This window comes from Lipomyces chichibuensis (assembly GCF_038497645.1).
Source record: "Lipomyces chichibuensis strain CBS 12929 unplaced genomic scaffold V1513scaffold_5, whole genome shotgun sequence".
NCBI classification, from domain to species: Eukaryota; Fungi; Ascomycota; class Lipomycetes; order Lipomycetales; family Lipomycetaceae; genus Lipomyces; species Lipomyces chichibuensis.
In genome coordinates this window covers 419,900-436,647 of record NW_027117457.1, presented here as the reverse complement: position 1 = coordinate 436,647, position 16,748 = coordinate 419,900, and the positions used below count along the sequence as shown (strand labels likewise).

General features: G+C 46.2%; 8 protein-coding genes across 8 annotated transcripts; 3 read left to right on the top strand and 5 right to left on the bottom strand.

The window, feature by feature from the left end:
• Window positions 1-855: 855 nt before the first annotated feature.
• On the bottom strand, window positions 856-2,641 carry V1513DRAFT_439170 (uncharacterized protein). Its single transcript, XM_066897169.1, has one exon. It carries the CDS (start codon window positions 2,608-2,610, stop codon window positions 1,072-1,074), a length of 1,539 nt encoding a protein of 512 aa, XP_066755382.1. The 5' UTR covers window positions 2,611-2,641; the 3' UTR covers window positions 856-1,071.
• A 210-nt stretch (window positions 2,642-2,851) lies between these two features.
• Window positions 2,852-3,748, top strand: V1513DRAFT_439169 (cytochrome b-c1 complex subunit 9). The gene is made up of 4 exons (XM_066897168.1): window positions 2,852-2,954; window positions 3,164-3,252; window positions 3,367-3,415; window positions 3,481-3,748. Exons 1-4 carry the CDS (start codon window positions 2,952-2,954, stop codon window positions 3,526-3,528), a joined length of 189 nt encoding a protein of 62 aa, XP_066755381.1. The 5' UTR covers window positions 2,852-2,951; the 3' UTR covers window positions 3,529-3,748.
• V1513DRAFT_439167 (VTC domain-containing protein) lies at window positions 3,595-6,320 on the bottom strand. The gene is made up of 2 exons (XM_066897167.1): window positions 6,067-6,320; window positions 3,595-6,014 (listed from the first exon to the last, which is right to left on the bottom strand). The coding sequence occupies exons 1-2, from the start codon at window positions 6,102-6,104 to the stop codon at window positions 3,908-3,910; spliced, it is 2,145 nt and encodes a 714-aa protein (XP_066755380.1). The 5' UTR covers window positions 6,105-6,320; the 3' UTR covers window positions 3,595-3,907.
• A 606-nt stretch (window positions 6,321-6,926) lies between these two features.
• Window positions 6,927-10,667, bottom strand: V1513DRAFT_439165 (Mad3/BUB1 homology region 1-domain-containing protein). The gene is made up of 2 exons (XM_066897166.1): window positions 9,153-10,667; window positions 6,927-9,103 (listed from the first exon to the last, which is right to left on the bottom strand). Exons 1-2 carry the CDS (start codon window positions 10,510-10,512, stop codon window positions 6,990-6,992), a joined length of 3,474 nt encoding a protein of 1,157 aa, XP_066755379.1. The 5' UTR covers window positions 10,513-10,667; the 3' UTR covers window positions 6,927-6,989.
• Window positions 10,668-10,804: 137 nt separating this feature from the next.
• V1513DRAFT_410687 (ATP-grasp domain-containing protein) lies at window positions 10,805-12,774 on the top strand. The gene is made up of 2 exons (XM_066895714.1): window positions 10,805-12,350; window positions 12,403-12,774. The coding sequence occupies exons 1-2, from the start codon at window positions 10,863-10,865 to the stop codon at window positions 12,595-12,597; spliced, it is 1,683 nt and encodes a 560-aa protein (XP_066755378.1). The 5' UTR covers window positions 10,805-10,862; the 3' UTR covers window positions 12,598-12,774.
• A 212-nt stretch (window positions 12,775-12,986) lies between these two features.
• On the bottom strand, window positions 12,987-13,273 carry V1513DRAFT_423544 (uncharacterized protein; the record flags this gene model as incomplete). Its single annotated transcript, XM_066896042.1, has 3 exons — window positions 12,987-13,070; window positions 13,122-13,132; window positions 13,189-13,273. 3 exons carry the CDS (start codon window positions 13,271-13,273, stop codon window positions 12,987-12,989), a joined length of 180 nt encoding a protein of 59 aa, XP_066755377.1.
• A 678-nt stretch (window positions 13,274-13,951) lies between these two features.
• On the top strand, window positions 13,952-16,054 carry V1513DRAFT_253848 (uncharacterized protein). The gene is made up of 3 exons (XM_066894485.1): window positions 13,952-14,116; window positions 14,172-15,388; window positions 15,446-16,054. The coding sequence occupies exons 1-3, from the start codon at window positions 14,084-14,086 to the stop codon at window positions 15,711-15,713; spliced, it is 1,518 nt and encodes a 505-aa protein (XP_066755376.1). The 5' UTR covers window positions 13,952-14,083; the 3' UTR covers window positions 15,714-16,054.
• Window positions 15,783-16,701, bottom strand: V1513DRAFT_439154 (Pre-rRNA-processing protein TSR2-domain-containing protein). Its single transcript, XM_066897165.1, has 3 exons — window positions 16,445-16,701; window positions 16,287-16,387; window positions 15,783-16,232 (listed from the first exon to the last, which is right to left on the bottom strand). Exons 1-3 carry the CDS (start codon window positions 16,629-16,631, stop codon window positions 16,074-16,076), a joined length of 447 nt encoding a protein of 148 aa, XP_066755375.1. The 5' UTR covers window positions 16,632-16,701; the 3' UTR covers window positions 15,783-16,073.
• Window positions 16,702-16,748: the final 47 nt, after the last annotated feature.

The window sequence follows — 16,748 nt, the reverse complement described above, 5'->3', positions numbered from 1 at the left end:
ACCCCGGAGGCCCCTCGCCCCCCTTACGTTACGATTAAATCCCTTGTCCAGCTAGAAATACTACTTCATATTGTGTGTTTTAAGCGGAACAAGCGCATATTATATTATACATCTAATAAACTCGACCAAGAACTCTTGTTCCAAATACGTACCTCGTCCGCCAAGAAGCCAGACATTTATGGAGTAACGCAACAAGTGGCATGCCTTGAGTCAGGGAATCACGATAATTATTTCGCTCTGCAGTTTAAGTTAGTAGCCCCATTTTACACCTTTGCAATTGGGAAAGAAATCTCCTGTCAACATTTGACTAACGTCACGTGCATCAAGGAGAAGTCACTGGGAACGTTTCTGTGTAACTTTGGCCAGGGATTTGCATAAGCGCCGTCACCCCTGCAGCCAATATAAGGTTTTGACATTTCCGGCGGTGTCACCACCAGCCACAACATGACGTCATTGCCAGATTTTGTCTATTTTAAGACTTAACTGAACTAAGTACCGGGTATTATTCATTATTATTATTAACTGTCTACTCTCAAAGATGCTAGTAGTAACTCCAGTGCAAAGACCAATAGCGAAAAGTCAGATGTATATATAGTTCACAAAGCCATCAATATGCTCACCTTCTATATATAGTCTCCGGCATTGTCGTCCACTTAACCAACCAGCCTCCTATCATCTCGCCATCGCCTTTCGGGCCCTTGCTTTCATTTTCTGATTAGTAACTACAACCTCCCTCTCAGTGACAATCAACCGCGCCATTCTATTAATGCAGGTGTAAATTTAGCAGTTGTCGTCGTATAATTGTTCTGTTCTAGTGCTTTTGCACTACATTATCTATTTATTAGGGTTTTCTAATTAAAGTAAATTCAGTTAAATTAAATTATATACACTTTAAAGATTTTAATCATAATTCCCTTATGACACTGTGCAAATTATCAATCAACAACGCAACGCCTGCCTCGCATATCCCGTCTACTTCTATCGTACCCACTAATTATGTCCACAAGTCGCTAATAATACAAAACGCCACAATTACACTAAATAATATGTACAAAGCAATCTCTCCACCAGTCAATGTGCATATCGGCTTTCAAGCACCTTTCCAGGCGTCGATGCTTGCCCGGATACCCCCTTAATTTTCTCACCCTCGGTCGCGTCCTTGTTATTCTCGGACGACGACGTCCATGCACCAACACGAGTACTCTTCCCTCCTCCCCGCGCGCCGACGAATTGGTTGAACGATGGGTAATTATGTTTCGTTGCCAGCGGCCGATTGAGGAATTCTTCAAACGCGCGTTTGCGTTCCTCCGGCGACTGTCCACGACGGTCCGGATTCACACGACGCGGCCCGTTATCCGCCGTGCCATTGGAGTCTGTCGACGCCAGATGCCGTGACGGTACGGGAGACGAATAATCTCCGTCGCGTCCATTGCGGCGACGATCTGGAAACCGCGATCGCGAATCCCGCGTGTCGTCCCGGTGACCGTGGCCACGGAATGAATCATGGCTGTCTCCGCCGTCGTCATTCTTCCATCCCGACCTACCGCGCTCGTGTCCTTCGACTTTATCAGGCCTGCCTGATCTCTGCGTGGACGCGGTCTTCGTAGCAGCTGAGCCCGTAGGCATTGACGTCGTCAATTCTACCGGATTCCAATCCGATTGCGAGGCAACGCCGCACCATGCATCCACAGCCGGCGAATTGGGCATATCCCAACCGGATGCAGTCGTGACCGTGGGCGACGTTGGCGCATCCCAACCCGTTGACGCAGTGAACTCAGTGGCACATGCAGTCGGTACTGTCGCAGCAGACTCGTCCTTCACGGGCAACGCAGATAATGTCGCCGTGGCCTGTCCCATTTCTACATATTTCGCTGTCTTGGACACTGGCACAGCCCTGGGAGTGGTAGCCGAGTATGAATCTGTCGCGATCTTACGAGAATTATCTTTCGATTCCTGCGAAGCTGTCGAGTCAACTGAATTCGACCGCGACCATTCGCCAAATCGATCCGACGGCGCATTCTTCGGCTGTCTGGTGGGGGCAATGCGAGTTCGCTCGCTTGGCTTTGCCGTAGCAGACGCAACAGCAGTTAATCTGTCCTGCTTAATAGAGTCCCACTCGTCCGATCCCGGCTTTGCGACAGTATCAGGGTCAATGACTAGGCCCTCCAAAACTTTACTTGCATCATCAACATCTTTCTCCACATCGCCGGCCTCCGCAGTAACTGGCCCATGCTCTCCCAACGCCTTCTCCCTCGCCAGCCGCTGCCGCCGCAACTGCACCCGTTCCGCGACATTATACCTCGCCACATCCTCCGTCGGCACAAACCCAGGTCTAATCCTAATTTCCTTGCGCACACTCCCATCATTCCTCGCTGTCGCAGGAATTACCCTCTCCCCCTTCGGAGTCGTCACAATCCCAGCAACGGAAGCCACGCTCGGAGGCGAGGCAGCACTGGCTGAATCAGATGATGCCCGCAGCGTGCTAGGTGTAGGCGACATAGGCGGCGTCGCGAAACTATTGTCGGATCCTGATGACGGGCTTAGATAGCTCGATGAATCTCCATGCTGTATGGACGACAAAAGCCGCAGTGGGCTTGTCGTGCTTGTCATTCTGATTTTGTGACAAAGAACGGTACAAATCTTGAACGTGAATGATGTCGCGGATTAACTTGTTTAGTCGTTATACGACGCGTTCATGTCCTTGTTTGATAAGGGTCCTGTACTGAACCCTAAATGCTTCCACATTTCCACCACATCTCAATGCTCAAGTTCACATCAAATGCAGCGCAGTGAATAGGGTTTTGGCAAGCCAATCAACGACCAGCCAATGCGAACCAAACAGCCGCCGGGGAATCTCCCGACTGATTTTGCCTGGGATTCAACATTACGATTTGAAGTTCATAGACCCACACCTCAGGTGACGCATTAGAGGAATAGTTATATATTTCACAATGGTATGATTTGGATTTTAATAATTTTTTGGGAATTTTGGTGAGGGATGCCTTCGGATAGTTACGTTACGATGGACTATTGAACACCTAGACGCAGGTTTTAATCGTGAACATTCAAGCGATGTCATGATACGACACGGAGAATTTACTTTTCGAAAGCTTTTGCAAAACTGCAACGAACCAACACTTTGCTAACGACGAGATCTTAACAGGCCGTTTCAACCATCATCTACAACACTTTTATCCGCCGGAACTCGGTCTTTGTCGGCACCATTCTTTTCGGTGCCTTCGCGTTTGAGATGTGAGTGTTGTTAATTTTAAGCAATGGACAACAAAAAATTCAGGATTCAAACATTTGTGACAATATGTCGGCATTGTGTCTTCGCATAGCAGATTTGCTAATACATGTTTACAGTGGCTTCGACTCCGCAATTGATAAAGTCTGGGACCGATTGAACGCGGGCGTAAGTGACATCCAATACTCAACGGGTCTCGCGCTCGCCTAGGTACAGACTAACTCGTTGTACAGAAACAGTGGAAGGATATCAAGCACAGCTACATCACATCGGAAGAATAAAATGAAAAATGGATCGCGCAGTATTTTACATAAGACACATTAAGTTACTTGTCGAATGATTTATGAGGACGAATATGTTTAAAAGCGTATAATACAGCATTGTTCCACAAGTATTGAACGTAAACCCGAAAGTAACCGGCTAGGAAAATAAGTGCCAGAGAAATTAGGCGTCATTATTCAGTTACATTACCAACACGACGAATCTACAACCATTACTAATGCATAAATATCACAAACAAACAGAAAAACAACCAATTCACACCAAATAGATAGATTCAGGACATATGCACTTTTAATTGGTTCTCTTTCAATATACCCGGTTCCGAAACTATTTATCTCCAGAAGTACTACCAAAGCATGGGTTTGCAGTCTTAGATGCTTAGAATACCTGGATCACATAGTTAACTAAGACAGACATAACAAACGTGAAGCACACAATGGATGTGCCGATTCTGTCGTCATATCTAATCGCCCTCCGGTTTCTGATTGCACGGACACGCCAGAGGTACAGGCCCAAGCTATACGTGACCATGACAACTGCGGCGCACACAAAGAAGAACGACGCGTTCTGAGCGCGAATGTCACCAAATGAATGTAAACTGCCCGCCACAGCGGACAAGAAAATGCCGATTTCGAGCCATGACAGAAATGTACGCTCGTTGGCGAAGTAGACCTTCGGTTCAATTCGGACAGGTACATGGATTAGCTTTCCAGGAGGGGCATGGAAAACGCGCTCGAGAACTGCCTGTTGTTGACCATTGGGTGCATCAGGTTCCATGAAGAATGCCCTTGCCCAGCCGCGAACCGTCGATCCAAATTGGTGAATCGTCTCATTCAGCTGGTTTTGTGCCGATCGTGGTCGCCTGCCGTTGCGATTGATGCCCATAAGTGGAATATTCTCAGCCACTTCGTCATCGTCATCTGACGCATAGTCATGCGTGTCGCCGTTATGGTCCAGTGAATACTCCTCATCCATATCACCTGAATTTGAGCTCAGTAGGTCGTCGGAATTCACCAGCGATGATGAACCGTTCGTGGGCCGTTCGATACCGAACTGGTGGGTTACAGGCTTCCTAATGTCGACGTCCATCTGTGGCATCCAGAATGGAATAAGCTTTACCTTTTTGGGAAGCATGGTCGCGACGCCGTGGATAAACTTGGAGAACTTGGGAACAGCTTCGACTAAGTGACTGGCGACAAGGTCACGGACCCATTGAGGCGGCTCCTGACCCATCTGTGTCTGAAGCTTAACCTCAAGGACTGCGTAAGGGAACCGCTCAATATCCGCGTCAGATAGTTGATTGAATGGCCAGTCGACGCCAATATCCATACGACGCCAGTTATTTCCAGCGCGCTTGCGTCCGTCAAAATCATCTTCACGGACCATGGAAAGCTCAGTGTCAAGCGAAATCCGCACCCGCGCATCACCAGGGAGCTGGAACGCGGTGCGGTTGTAAAATGAACGAACGACTGGCTTCAACTTCTTTGTCAGGACAGTGTACTGGACTTCTCGAGCAAGCTGCTCAAGGTCGTCAATTTCCTTCAGGGATTTTTTACCATCCTCACGCATTTTCTTAAACGCCCGGTCGACGGTATATTCACCTTTCAAGAACGCATTGACGTTCTTCTCTTTGAGGGAGAATCGGGCCTTGACGGACTTCTCACCAGTCCAGTCCTCACGGTGGGTTTTCCTCTCCACGAAGACAACATCAGAGGCCATGCCACCGTACCAACGCAATCGAATTGCTTCCGCGCCTTCACTTTTCTCCAACCGGCCGCGGTACAGATCCAAGTTATCATTGTCAAAGTAAATCGACGAAATCGCAGAATCCTCCTTCTCAAACTCTTTGCTCGCATTGAAAACCAAGACTGGAAGATGCTTGAGGATAAGCAACTTAAGCTCGGTGATATTGTCTGCATGGACCCAGTACTTTGTAGTCTGGCGAACGAAGTTCTGTTGGCTTCCGCCGGCGGAGCTGTCTCCCTTGACGGGATTTCCTCGTGTTCGAACTAAATCGTAGAGCTTCGAGAGCTTGACAACCAAATTGTCGTAATCGTCCTTGAAGAATGGCTTCGCATTCAGACGGGCCGCAAAAATTGGTTTGAGTATCCATTTCGTGACTTTGTCATGCTTCTTGATAATCTTCTGGAAACCAGTGTAATTGAGCTGCGTAAACTTTGCGAGATCGTGCACGTCAGATAGGATTTCTTCGAGATCGAGTTCGAGGTCTTCGAAGGCCTGCTCCGATAGCGGCGACGAGGTTTCGATAGATCGAATCGCGTCCTGCACCTTTCCGTCCATTTCCTTGACGCGCTGGTTAATGGAGTATGTCCGCAGCTTCTGGAAGTCATACACTTTCTCGAGCTCCTCCTCGAGAGCTCTGACAAAGGTCTCCTCTGACTCCTCAGTCCACTCCTCGTCTGGTCTACCGGAGTCAAGAAGATCCTTCAGTCCTTCATAGTCGATGTAGTAGTAGTAATAGTCGCTACGAACAAGTTAGCCATGGCGCATGACGAAGAATTCACGGAAATACACACCGAATAAGCGAATCTTGCAGTTGCTGGCCGAATTTCATGATGTGAGAGGATTAGTGTGCAATCGCCTGTCTACAGTACTAACCTGTCGAGAAACAGGCAAACACAATATAAGAGACAGTGTGTGATCTCTGTCTCGCCCGTCAAGTTTGCCTGAGGCTTCTGGAAGGAATACACGAAGGCGACACACGACGGTGCTGGATAGGCCCTTTTACTAGTTTAGCCTCGAAGGCTTGGTCCGCTCAATAATGTCAACGTTGGTTTAACGACTGGCGACGACGGCTCTTCATTGCCGCATGTGGCGGTGCAAACTTGCAGCTTAAGCCTCATGCGGCGCAGCTCTGCCGGCCAATCACACGTCACTCAGTAGCACGTGCCTCCTCAACCTCCTTGAAATGGCATCAAATTACTCGATATATTTACAATGGCAATATAGAATAAAAAGCAAAAAGACAACAGTGAGTTTTATTTGCCAAATTATTCATATGTCTCAATGAGTATGTTGCCATCGGCCGTCCTTGATCAAGAACAGTTCCGAGAAGGGAGCTCCGAGGGGTCTGTATGTTAACACAACTGGCGCAAACTAATGACATATATGGTGTAATTAGAGCATATGGTGAAGATTTATAGACGTCATTCACTTAGCATAGTCGCAAAGCAAAAGTAGAGTGGGTCGCCTACAATAACCGACACCGCAGCTCATGAGCTGTATTGGCTGAGAGTTCCTCGCAAATAATTTGTTTTCTCTACAGTAATTACATATCTCCTGTATGCCTGCCTATTCGGAGATGATCAAGGTCAAATCGAGTCCTCCCCTTACCCTAAGTTAGCCTTTGACTTTCATCTGTTATCGGGAGACCTCGCGTCGAAAACTATTTGTCTCATTCGTATTCATTAACACATGCGGATCTATTGTACAAAATTGTTCATATTCCCGCTTTTCTTCTCTCGGCGGAAACCAAATTCTCCAACTTCTGCAGCGACATCCGCAACGACATGCCACTTCGCTCTCCATTTATTTCCAAGAACTCCTCCATCTTCTCCCTGCAATTTCGTAGCCTTTTAGTTATCGGGAACGCCTTTACTGGAGTCGTACTCTCGCCATGAACTTCCGGTATGCCCGCCTGGCTCTCTGCCACGGAATTCAGCAGCAATTCAAATAATTCCCTCCAGATAGCTTGCTGCCAATAGCGCTTAAAGCTTTGAGTGATTCGATAATGCTTTCGTCTACCGTATCCAGGTTGAGATTCCGTCGTAATCTCTATGTACTTGCCGAAAAGCATCATATGAATGATACTCGCCAAGCCATGATAATCGACCTGGTATGTCCATGGCCGCAGTTCTCTCATCTCCGCACAGTCTTGAGCTGAAGTATTCCAATCCGCAATGAACTGAACGTCGCGTTTATGGTCGTACACCGTCAAGTCAATCGCTCTTCCAAAATCAATAAGCGAGATACCCTTTGTCGACCATCCTTGCTCACCGCTAGCCTTATACGAGCTAACTGTTCTATTTGATTCTCGCTTCGAAGCCGAATCACCCAACGATAGTTTGGCCATTGCCAAAGATTCGTTCCCTGGTAATATTCTAACCATACAATTATCCGGCTTCAAGTCACCGTGCAGGATACCAGTTTCATGTAGTGCTTCAATCGTCCGCAAGAGCTCAATCGTGAAGAACATGGCAACGCATTCATCCAACCCCAACACTGGCGCTGAAGACGACTTAATACCGTCAGCTTTGACGAGATTTACGAGGTCCAAAATTGTTCCTTGGTCGTTGTAATCCAGTATCAAGCAAGACGTGTCGCCGAACATGTGTAACTCCCTGACGTGAATAACCGAATCCAATGCTCGCGCACGAATGTCTTTCGGTATACTGTTATCAGCATCAGCATTCAGCCGCCGCTTTATCTCCTGCATGACATAAAACTCCCAAGCACTTGGAGGATGTTCCATTTTAATAGCACGCAATCGAGACTTTCCGTCCTCCAAAATACTCTCGTCGCTGTCCATAATTTCAAAAAGATACACAGGAGCAAATGCGCCCTCGCCAAGTTCACGTCGTAGACGATAAACCGAACCTTGCAGCTCGATATCTACATCCTCACTTGACGTGTTGTTCTTTTTATTCTTGACGTTGCGCTTGAGAGCCTCAGAACGTCCTAGTCTTAGTTGAGTGTTATGAAAGTATCCGCGACATGAATGAAGAGAAGGAACCACATTTTCAAGAATGGTATTCCGAATAGATTCGTCCATGGGATTGACCAGCAAATCCGTAATAATCGGCTCTCGGGTCCAGATCTCTGTCATATTAATGCGATCCGGAAGACATACATCATTCGAAATAGGAGAGAATTGTTTGATATTATTAGTTGTGTCATCGTCTAGGCGAGGAGCAGGATGTTCAACAAATGGCGAACTTTCGACGTCTTCATCAAAGTTGTCCAAAAGTCTGTTATGTTTCGATTTCGTGGATCTAGTGATAGTTGCAATTGACTCTGTGGCTTCGACAATTGGTGTCATCATTGCGATGCCATAGCGCTCTATCGACACTAGAGGGGCACGATCTTGATGAGGAGTCGCAGGGACATTGTGCGATGCGGTGGACGATCTGTCCATATCGTTGGAATGGTCTCGATATACTCCATTTGAAGGTTTGTTGTTCGCATTGCTATCCTGTTGTTGCTCAATTACATAGTCACGACCGCGCTCATCTTGACTTTCCTCTTCATAAGCTCTTCCTTGCTGCGCTCGTTGACGCGCATCGTCATCGCTATTGTCATCTTCGTGTTCGTCTTCGTCGCTGTCGTCACCATTGTCATCTTCCTCTTCATTGTCATCGTCATCTTCCTCTTCCTCTTCTTCTTCGTCTTCTTCTTCCTCTTCATCACTACTGTCTGGAATACCTTGATTTTCTGCATCCTCTATATCACATTTTAGTGGCTGATTGAACATGCTATATATTTCATCAGTTGCAGCTCGAGTGTGGACGGTCATAGTTGGAGATGCGGGACGACGACGAGGATTAATAGGCGAGTCTCACATGGTAAGTTAGCTTTGTTTCAGATTGCGCAACGATCTCAATACCTTTCAAAGGCTGACTCTGTACAGCTAATGGCTGGAAAGGCAGTTGTTCCCGAAGGGCCGGCGTGAGGACAGCCGTCCTCGAAGACCCAAGTGGAGTACGCTCAACGATAGCTGAGCGATCTGCTCCGGGTGTGGAGGCGGGAGCTACTGAAGCGAGGACCCGATGGACAGAAGCTGGTGATTGCTGTTCCTTGCTTGCTGATTCCTGTCGTAGTAGTCCTCTTGCTTTTGCACGCAGTTCTTCAAATGACATTTCTTCAGCCTCGCCTTCTGGATACACTGCATTCATATTGGCCACAAACTTCTCCTCTCGTTTCACCTTCTGGTTTTGCACAGGCTGCTGCGGTAGCGCTGGAATCTTAAACAGAGATTGCTGAGATGGTACTTCAGTTCCCGTGTCACGGAATATAGTCAATTTCTCACGTGTTGCTGATGATGGTGGGTGGCTCGTTCTCATTGTTTCCCCTTCCCATGGCCTAGCATCTATAGTGTTTTCCTTCCTTCTTTCAGCAATGGTTCCAATAGATTCCCAGCCACCCAAACGGTCCGCAGGACCAGAAGCGCTGCCATCCGGATCAATGAAAATAGACATTTTCCCTCGTGGTCTGGATGTTTCAGGAAGTTGAATTGGCTGATGTGATTGTTGTTGCTGAGGATTGGTGTCTCTTTCGACGCTGGCCAATTCCAAAGTAGCCAGTGCAGGTCTGACTACAGGCATGATCGGCGACCGCGGCTCATTTGGATCAGCAGGATTGGCTTCCAAGCGCTGCAAAAATTCTGAATATCTTCGTCTCAATCGATCCAGAGGCCTCGCCTCATTCTCAATCCCCATTCTGAAGACGTCATTAGCCTGATGTTTGCGACCAATTGATTCTAAATAATGTGCATATTCTTCGTAAAATGTAGCTAGCTGAAGTCCAATATCTCTCTGCATCAGGAATGAAAACATTTCAGACGGCGAATCATTATACTGAATATATTCTATCCATATACGTAGGTACCTCGGATCATTCGCATAATGAGATGCATTTTGAAATTGAGTAGCACATCGTTCGAGAAGTGAGATAAGTCCACTTTCGGCACTCGCACCTTGAGGGTACGTTTCGTGTGTCCAGCGGAGATACTCTAACCAGATTTCTAACGGATCATCGAGATCCTCCGCAAATTCAATCCGTTTCTCAAACGCGTCTCGCTCTGGTACTTGTTTATCGCGGCTGGAATTCATAGCCTCGACATGGAATGCTTTGGCGAGCGCTGCAGCAGAACGGCCTTCATGGAGGGGCTGAATGTTCTCCTTCTGGTGCTCGAACATGTCGAAGGAAACTATTTCGGAGCCCATCGTTGGCTCCAGATAGTACATAAAAGTCGCTAATGTTTATTGCCCGTACCGTTGATATAGCTGCTGTGCGCGCCTGTAATAAAGAGTTCACTGCAATGTCCAAACGAAGCCATCGCGCAGTTTTACGGGTACGCAACTCCGCTGCGGCGCTGTGGAAACAAACAGGCTGTTGCCGTAGTAACAAAACCTTAATGGTTGAGTCGCAGATGTAAGAGTGTTTGATCAGAAGTTGGGAGTTTGTGGAGAGCCGGGTAAAGTTCTGTGGCTGCCGGGAAATTTTTGTCGGATTGTGGATGTCAAACTGCTGCGGACCCCCCCATTAGCATTACCCCAGTGTCAGCATTTGCTCATTGTCTTTTGAAATACAAAACATGGATTCTCGGACAATTGGCATTTTGGGAGGTGGACAGCTTGGTCGTATGCTTGTTGAAGCTGCCAGCAGACTGAACGTTGACACGTTGATCCTAGACGCCGAGAATGCGCCTGCGAAACAGATTCGGGCCTCGACACTCCATGTTGACGGGTCATTTTCAGATGCGTCAGCAGTTAGAGAGCTGGCTTCTAGAGTTGACATTTTGACTGTCGAAATTGAGCATGTTAACGCCGATGTTTTGATCGAGCTACAGAAGGAGAAGCCGGAACTAGAGATCCACCCAGCGCCAGAAACAATTAAGCTTATTCAAGATAAATATATGCAGAAGATGCATCTAATTGGGAAGGGAATTACTGCTCCGGAGTCAGTGAGCGTAGAAAATACAGAAGAGAGCCTGAAGGCTATTGGTTCGAAGTTCGGATATCCATATATGTTGAAATCGCGAACTCAGGCATACGATGGTCGTGGGAACTATGTTGTCTCGTCTGAGATGGATATTTCGAGTGCTCTGAAGGCTCTACGCTCACGGCCTTTATATGCGGAGAAGTGGGCACCGTTTACAAAAGAGCTGGCTGTTATGGTCGTTCGCCAGAAAAATGGTTCGACATTGTCATATCCTGCGGTTGAAACAATCCAGACAAACAATATCTGCCACCTTGTCTATGCTCCTGCTCGAATACCGGACTCGGTTCAGACTCGTGCTAGATATCTTGCTGAAAAGGCGGTCGCGACCTTTGCTGGTGCTGGTATTTTTGGTGTCGAGATGTTTCTCCTGGAGAATGGGGAGATTTTATTGAATGAAATTGCACCTCGACCCCACAACTCTGGACATTACACCATTGACGCTTGCCCCACCTCGCAGTTTGAGGCCCACATTCGCGCTATCTTGGGACTACCGATTGCAAATAATGGATTGACCCTATCGAATTCTATCACCAATGCCATCATGCTAAACGTCCTCGGTGCCGACCACCCCAACGGAGAACTCGAGATTTGTAAACGATCGTTGACAACTCGTGGTGCCACTCTTCACTTATACGGCAAGACTACTCGCCCAGGGCGTAAGATGGGTCATATCAATATTGTCGCGGGTAGTATGTACGAATGCGAGACTCGTTTAGCTCAAATCCAAGGTGTAGATGAGGCCATCTCTTCACAATTAGAAAATGAGCAGCCGTTGGTTGGAATTATTATGGGCTCTGACTCTGACTTGCCTGTTATGGCTGTCGGGGCCAGAATACTGAAGCAGTTCGGCGTTCCATTCGAGGTGACCATCGTGTCAGCTCACAGAACACCTTTCCGAATGACGAAGTATGCGACAGAGGCCGCTGCTAGAGGGATGAGGACAATTATCGCTGGAGCTGGCGGCGCCGCTCATTTACCTGGAATGGTTGCAGCCATGACAACTTTGCCCGTTATTGGCGTTCCTGTTAAGGGAAGCTCACTTGACGGCGTGGATTCATTGCATTCCATTGTCCAGATGCCTGTCAGTCGACTTTTCATTCAATGAATTAAGGAAGTTTGCTAACTAATTATAGAGAGGTATTCCGGTAGCAACTGTAGCCATCAACAACGCCACTAATGCGGCCTTGCTGGCAATCCGGAATCTCGCGGCTTTCATGCCAGAATACCGACTTAAACTTGAGCATTACTATATTTCGATAGAAAATGAGGTTTTGGGAAAGGCGGAGATATTAGAGAAAGTCGGCTATGAAGAGTATCTGTCTAAGTAGTGAAAAATAAATTTATGTGCTGTAAATTATTCTTGTATTTATTTATGGCCGTTTGGTTGGTAAAATTTTCTGCTCGGAGTCAAAAAGTCTGACCGTTGTGTTAATGTACGTAATTAGCTATCCGCATGCGAGGGATTTCTATTAGAAGTAAATATACAATTAATATTAATTGATGAGATCGTTCAAGTGTGTGTCCGTATACTCTAAGCGTAGTACGTCTGAAATTGCCAATTGTCCATTATCCACAGCGAATGATGAACAGCGTCTGCAATGTTATTGTTAGTGCGTCAAATTCCTCAGTAAGGACGTGAAAACTAACGCGTACTTAAAACAGGCGAGGACCACAGGTAAATTATCGATTCTCTGCCATCACTTTGAAGTGCAGTCAATTACCAAACAGGAGAACGGTCACCGATAGGCTTGACAATAGCAAAGAACGCCGCGACGGCTCCCAATACCACGTAAGTTTTCTTCTATATGTCATAATTAGGCTAAACATCCATCGATTGTGTTATGATCCATACAGTGAAGAGCTCTATATTAACGCCACATTAGCACACATACAGCGAGACAATGAACCAAACCAAGTACCCTGTGCTGGTGTGCTATCATCATGATGGTGGTCGTCGTCATGATGTTCTTCATGATTGTGGCCCGCGGAGTAGCTTCGTGTCATCGGCTGGAAACCATTGCTCCGGCGCAATGCCAACAACTGAGTTTGTAATCCGAATGCATGACAATTAAATTTGCCGACTGACCGACTAATTGTTGATCGCATCATCGTGTATCTATGTGGAATATATTGGCCGTTTCGACCTAAGAAGAAGCAGTCGTGAATATTCCCTGGAAGCGACAACGATTGGCCCGAAGAATCCGGGTAATAAATTAAGCTTCATGAGTTTTAACTTTCGAGCTCTTAGTCGGTTTACTGCGGAATAACTTAAACCGGCCTCAAGCATTGACGCGCTAAGAAATTTTAAAACCTTACGTGAAGTAATGGGTTGGCTGGCCAGCCTCAAAAGAACCAAATTTTAAAATTAAGAAACTATGCCACACATTTTAATCATTATTAGAATTCCAAGTTCTCATCTGTCAAGTACGGATGACTGGGCTGCCTTAGGGATACCAAGTTGCCAACGTGGTCTCCATCGTTGTCTTCCTCCGACTTGTTCTAGAATTGGGCGTAGCTCAATGAATTTCAGCGTGCAAAAACATATTTGAGGTATTCGGTTCACTCTAACCTGTCTGATACTTCTTACGCAATTCAACAACACGAAATGCTTGCACGAGGCTCGCAATCTCGCGGGAAAATACTTAAATTAAAATCTAGCCCGTACATATAATTGCTGTTAATTTTCTTGTTCGATATGTTTTATCTGGTTCTTCGAAAGATCTACGAAAAAGCTGTGAATTCCACAGAACCACGAAAAAATTGATTCGACTTGGTATTAATTGGAAAACGGTATTAACACAATCTCGGCATATAATGAACTCTGATGAGCTTTCGTTAGGTTTACAAGTATGGACGCAAAGTTTAGTCAAATAGCGCCTATGGTGTGCTGACACGAGACTAGAGAGAATTTCCGGACCTGGACAGTGCCTTGGTTGCGGCGATAGCTCTGGACGCCAGAAGCTTGGAAGAAGCCAGGAAGCAATGCAGTTACTTATATTTTGAGACGATAGTCGATAGAGATTATGAAGGTCAATTTAGCCAGTCATCAACTCATCAGGGCGTCGTACCAGCGGACGGTTCAGTATTCAATGTAGATGGTTCGGTATGCAGTTCTGGCTCGGATGGGTCCTGGGACACAGATGGAGAAAATCAGCAAGCTCTTCTTGAGTTGGAAAGAAAGCCAGTAGATTCCAAAGTCAGCTTTCTTTCTATGTGCTTTCCAATGAGAGAACAAGAAGAGCTGAAATTGATTCTATCCGACTGCGATAACAATATTTCACGGGCTTTGGATGACCTTCTCAGTTTACATTTTATCAATCAACAAGGTTCAGGAGCCGAAATTGATAGTCCAGCGCCTGACCGGAGTCATATATCACGAAGCAAGAAAAGGAGAAACAGACGAAATATACAAAATATCGAGAATGTGTGGGACTTGGGCCATAGTTCCCGGAAGTCAAGTCCTCCGCCGGCAAATCAAATTGACACATCTGAGCTAATCAGCTTCGCCGGATTGCTGGACATTCCAATGGAAAAAGCTAGAGCCATGGAGCAGAGACATTCTGGATCATGTACTGCATTATATCTGCAGCTGTTGGAGGCCAATCCCGGTCTGATATGGAGTACGGGAGGCCTCAATACGAAGGAAAATTTAACAGAACTTTCAACCATGTTTCCCGGGCTACCATTATTAATTTGCGGGAAAATTTTGAGAGCGACTAAGAATGATCTTGACAAGTCGACGCAGCTTGCTTTAATGATTCTGTTGAAGTCGCAAGAAACTGGTGAAGATTTGTCCACTTTCACTGCCGACGCATACGACGGCAAACTCTCGCAATCAGTGTCAGTAATTCAAGATGAATTTGTGACTATCCCAAAAAGGAAAGGCAAGACACTAGCACTTGAGGAGCAGCTATCTGCTGCTGAATTGCATGAAGTGATGGAAGAGAAATTGATGGCCCACAGTGAGTTACTCAACAAGACGAAGGAACTTGATCGGCGACGAAACAATAAGAATTTCCATGCCTCTGCTAGCGCTCACTATCGTGTGGCGGCTAATGAATTAGTTAATGACGTGAAGTATTATCGACTTGAATATGCGCGAGCATTAGTCACAGAGACGTACGTAATATGTAATGATCTTGACAAGGAGGGCAGGATACTAACGGGATGCCCTAGTGGGTCGCAGTACTGTATTGATTTTCACGGTATCGGCGTTCGCGAAGCCAATATTATTTGTCGCGAAAAGCTAGACGAATGGTGGGAAAAAACGACTGAGCAGAAGCCAAGGCCCCTGTTCAAAATCATTACTGGTGTTGGTAATCACAGTGCCAAAGGCAAAGCCAGAATTTTGCCATTTCTTATCCAATCTTTAGGAGGCGAAGGCTGGATGTTTTATGTAGGCCACGGGTACATTGCGGTGTATGGATTTCGAGGGCAGCGTTGATTCCAAGTGACACGTAGCCCTGTTTTATTGCACTAGTATATATTCAATCTGTACCAGATGCGCAGTTTTGGGCAACATGGAGTATTTAGAATTGCTGGGAGAATGTACTATACAAACCATTTTTCCACGATTTAGTATATGAGAGACAACGAGTTTCTTTCAAGCACAACTAACTTTTATTCGAATTAAAATTGACACACATACAACGCCGATTCCTGTCCCATACGTTTATCCATGTCTAACGCAACATAATAATCATGCCATGACCATGCTTGATGCGGTATTGGTATTCTACACATCTTGTACAATTTTAGGATCTATACCCTAACCCGAAGGAACTTGCAAATAAGATCGAACAATCTATTCCATCTCGTCACCTGAGACTTCCTCCTGCTCAACGATGTGCACGGGAGCGCTAGATCTGTTCGCTTTGCTTTGATATTTTTGATAGAGTGAGTCGACTAACGAAAAGTCACCTTCCCTGCACTGACCGAATATCCGCACAATTTTCTCAGCAACCTAGAGAACCCAGTCAGCTTTCACTTCAGACGGATGGATCAAAAACCGACATACATCATAAGCTGAATCGTCCTCAACGGCGACCTCAAATTCGTCCTCCATGATCTGCAAAAGTCTGTCTTCAATATCTTCCGAATCAACTTGCTGCTGTTGCTCTAAATATCAGATCAGTACTTGCCATCTCCGAAATTGCGCCCCGCAGAATATCATACCATATAACTCGACTATTGAGCCAACCATCCAGTCTCTTTTATCCTCACTATCTGGTCCACCCCAAAAGCTCTGTACAGCAACCGTGAGAGCTTCCCAATTGTAAATAGCCATACAGACACCGAGCTCGAATCTGGCATGTTGCGTAGGAGTGGTAAGAAAATCCTTTGCTACTTGCGATGAAGCCATTTTCCATCTATATTTTGAGTATATCTGAAGTCAGAATAAACTGGTTGCAATTGGAGGATAAGAACTAAACATTATTTGGCTGAAAAAATACCTTCACGTCTCGTATCTTAAAACTTT

Coding starts and splice junctions, on each gene's coding strand:
- V1513DRAFT_439170 (XM_066897169.1), bottom strand. CDS start 2,610: ATGACAAGCACGACAAGCCCACTGCGGCTTTTGTCGTCCATACAGCAT.
- V1513DRAFT_439169 (XM_066897168.1), top strand. Junction 3,253..3,366: donor GGTGCCTTCGCGTTTGAGAT/GTGAGTGTTGTT, acceptor ACATGTTTACAG/TGGCTTCGACTCCGCAATTG. Junction 3,416..3,480: donor GGGACCGATTGAACGCGGGC/GTAAGTGACATC, acceptor CTCGTTGTACAG/AAACAGTGGAAGGATATCAA.
- V1513DRAFT_439167 (XM_066897167.1), bottom strand. CDS start 6,104: ATGAAATTCGGCCAGCAACTGCAAGATTCGCTTATTCG. Junction 6,015..6,066: donor CTGCAAGATTCGCTTATTCG/GTGTGTATTTCC, acceptor ACTTGTTCGTAG/CGACTATTACTACTACTACA.
- V1513DRAFT_439165 (XM_066897166.1), bottom strand. CDS start 10,512: ATGTACTATCTGGAGCCAACGATGGGCTCCGAAATAGTTTCCTTCGAC. Junction 9,104..9,152: donor ACAGAGTCAGCCTTTGAAAG/GTATTGAGATCG, acceptor TTACCATGTGAG/ACTCGCCTATTAATCCTCGT.
- V1513DRAFT_410687 (XM_066895714.1), top strand. CDS start 10,863: ATGGATTCTCGGACAATTGGCATTTTGGGAGGTGGACAGCTTGGTCGT. Junction 12,351..12,402: donor ATTCCATTGTCCAGATGCCT/GTCAGTCGACTT, acceptor AACTAATTATAG/AGAGGTATTCCGGTAGCAAC.
- V1513DRAFT_253848 (XM_066894485.1), top strand. CDS start 14,084: ATGAACTCTGATGAGCTTTCGTTAGGTTTACAA. Junction 14,117..14,171: donor AGCTTTCGTTAGGTTTACAA/GTATGGACGCAA, acceptor ACACGAGACTAG/AGAGAATTTCCGGACCTGGA. Junction 15,389..15,445: donor CGAGCATTAGTCACAGAGAC/GTACGTAATATG, acceptor GGGATGCCCTAG/TGGGTCGCAGTACTGTATTG.
- V1513DRAFT_439154 (XM_066897165.1), bottom strand. CDS start 16,631: ATGGCTTCATCGCAAGTAGCAAAGGATTTTCTTACCACTCCTACGCAA. Junction 16,388..16,444: donor CTCAATAGTCGAGTTATATG/GTATGATATTCT, acceptor TCTGATATTTAG/AGCAACAGCAGCAAGTTGAT. Junction 16,233..16,286: donor AGGACGATTCAGCTTATGAT/GTATGTCGGTTT, acceptor TGGGTTCTCTAG/GTTGCTGAGAAAATTGTGCG.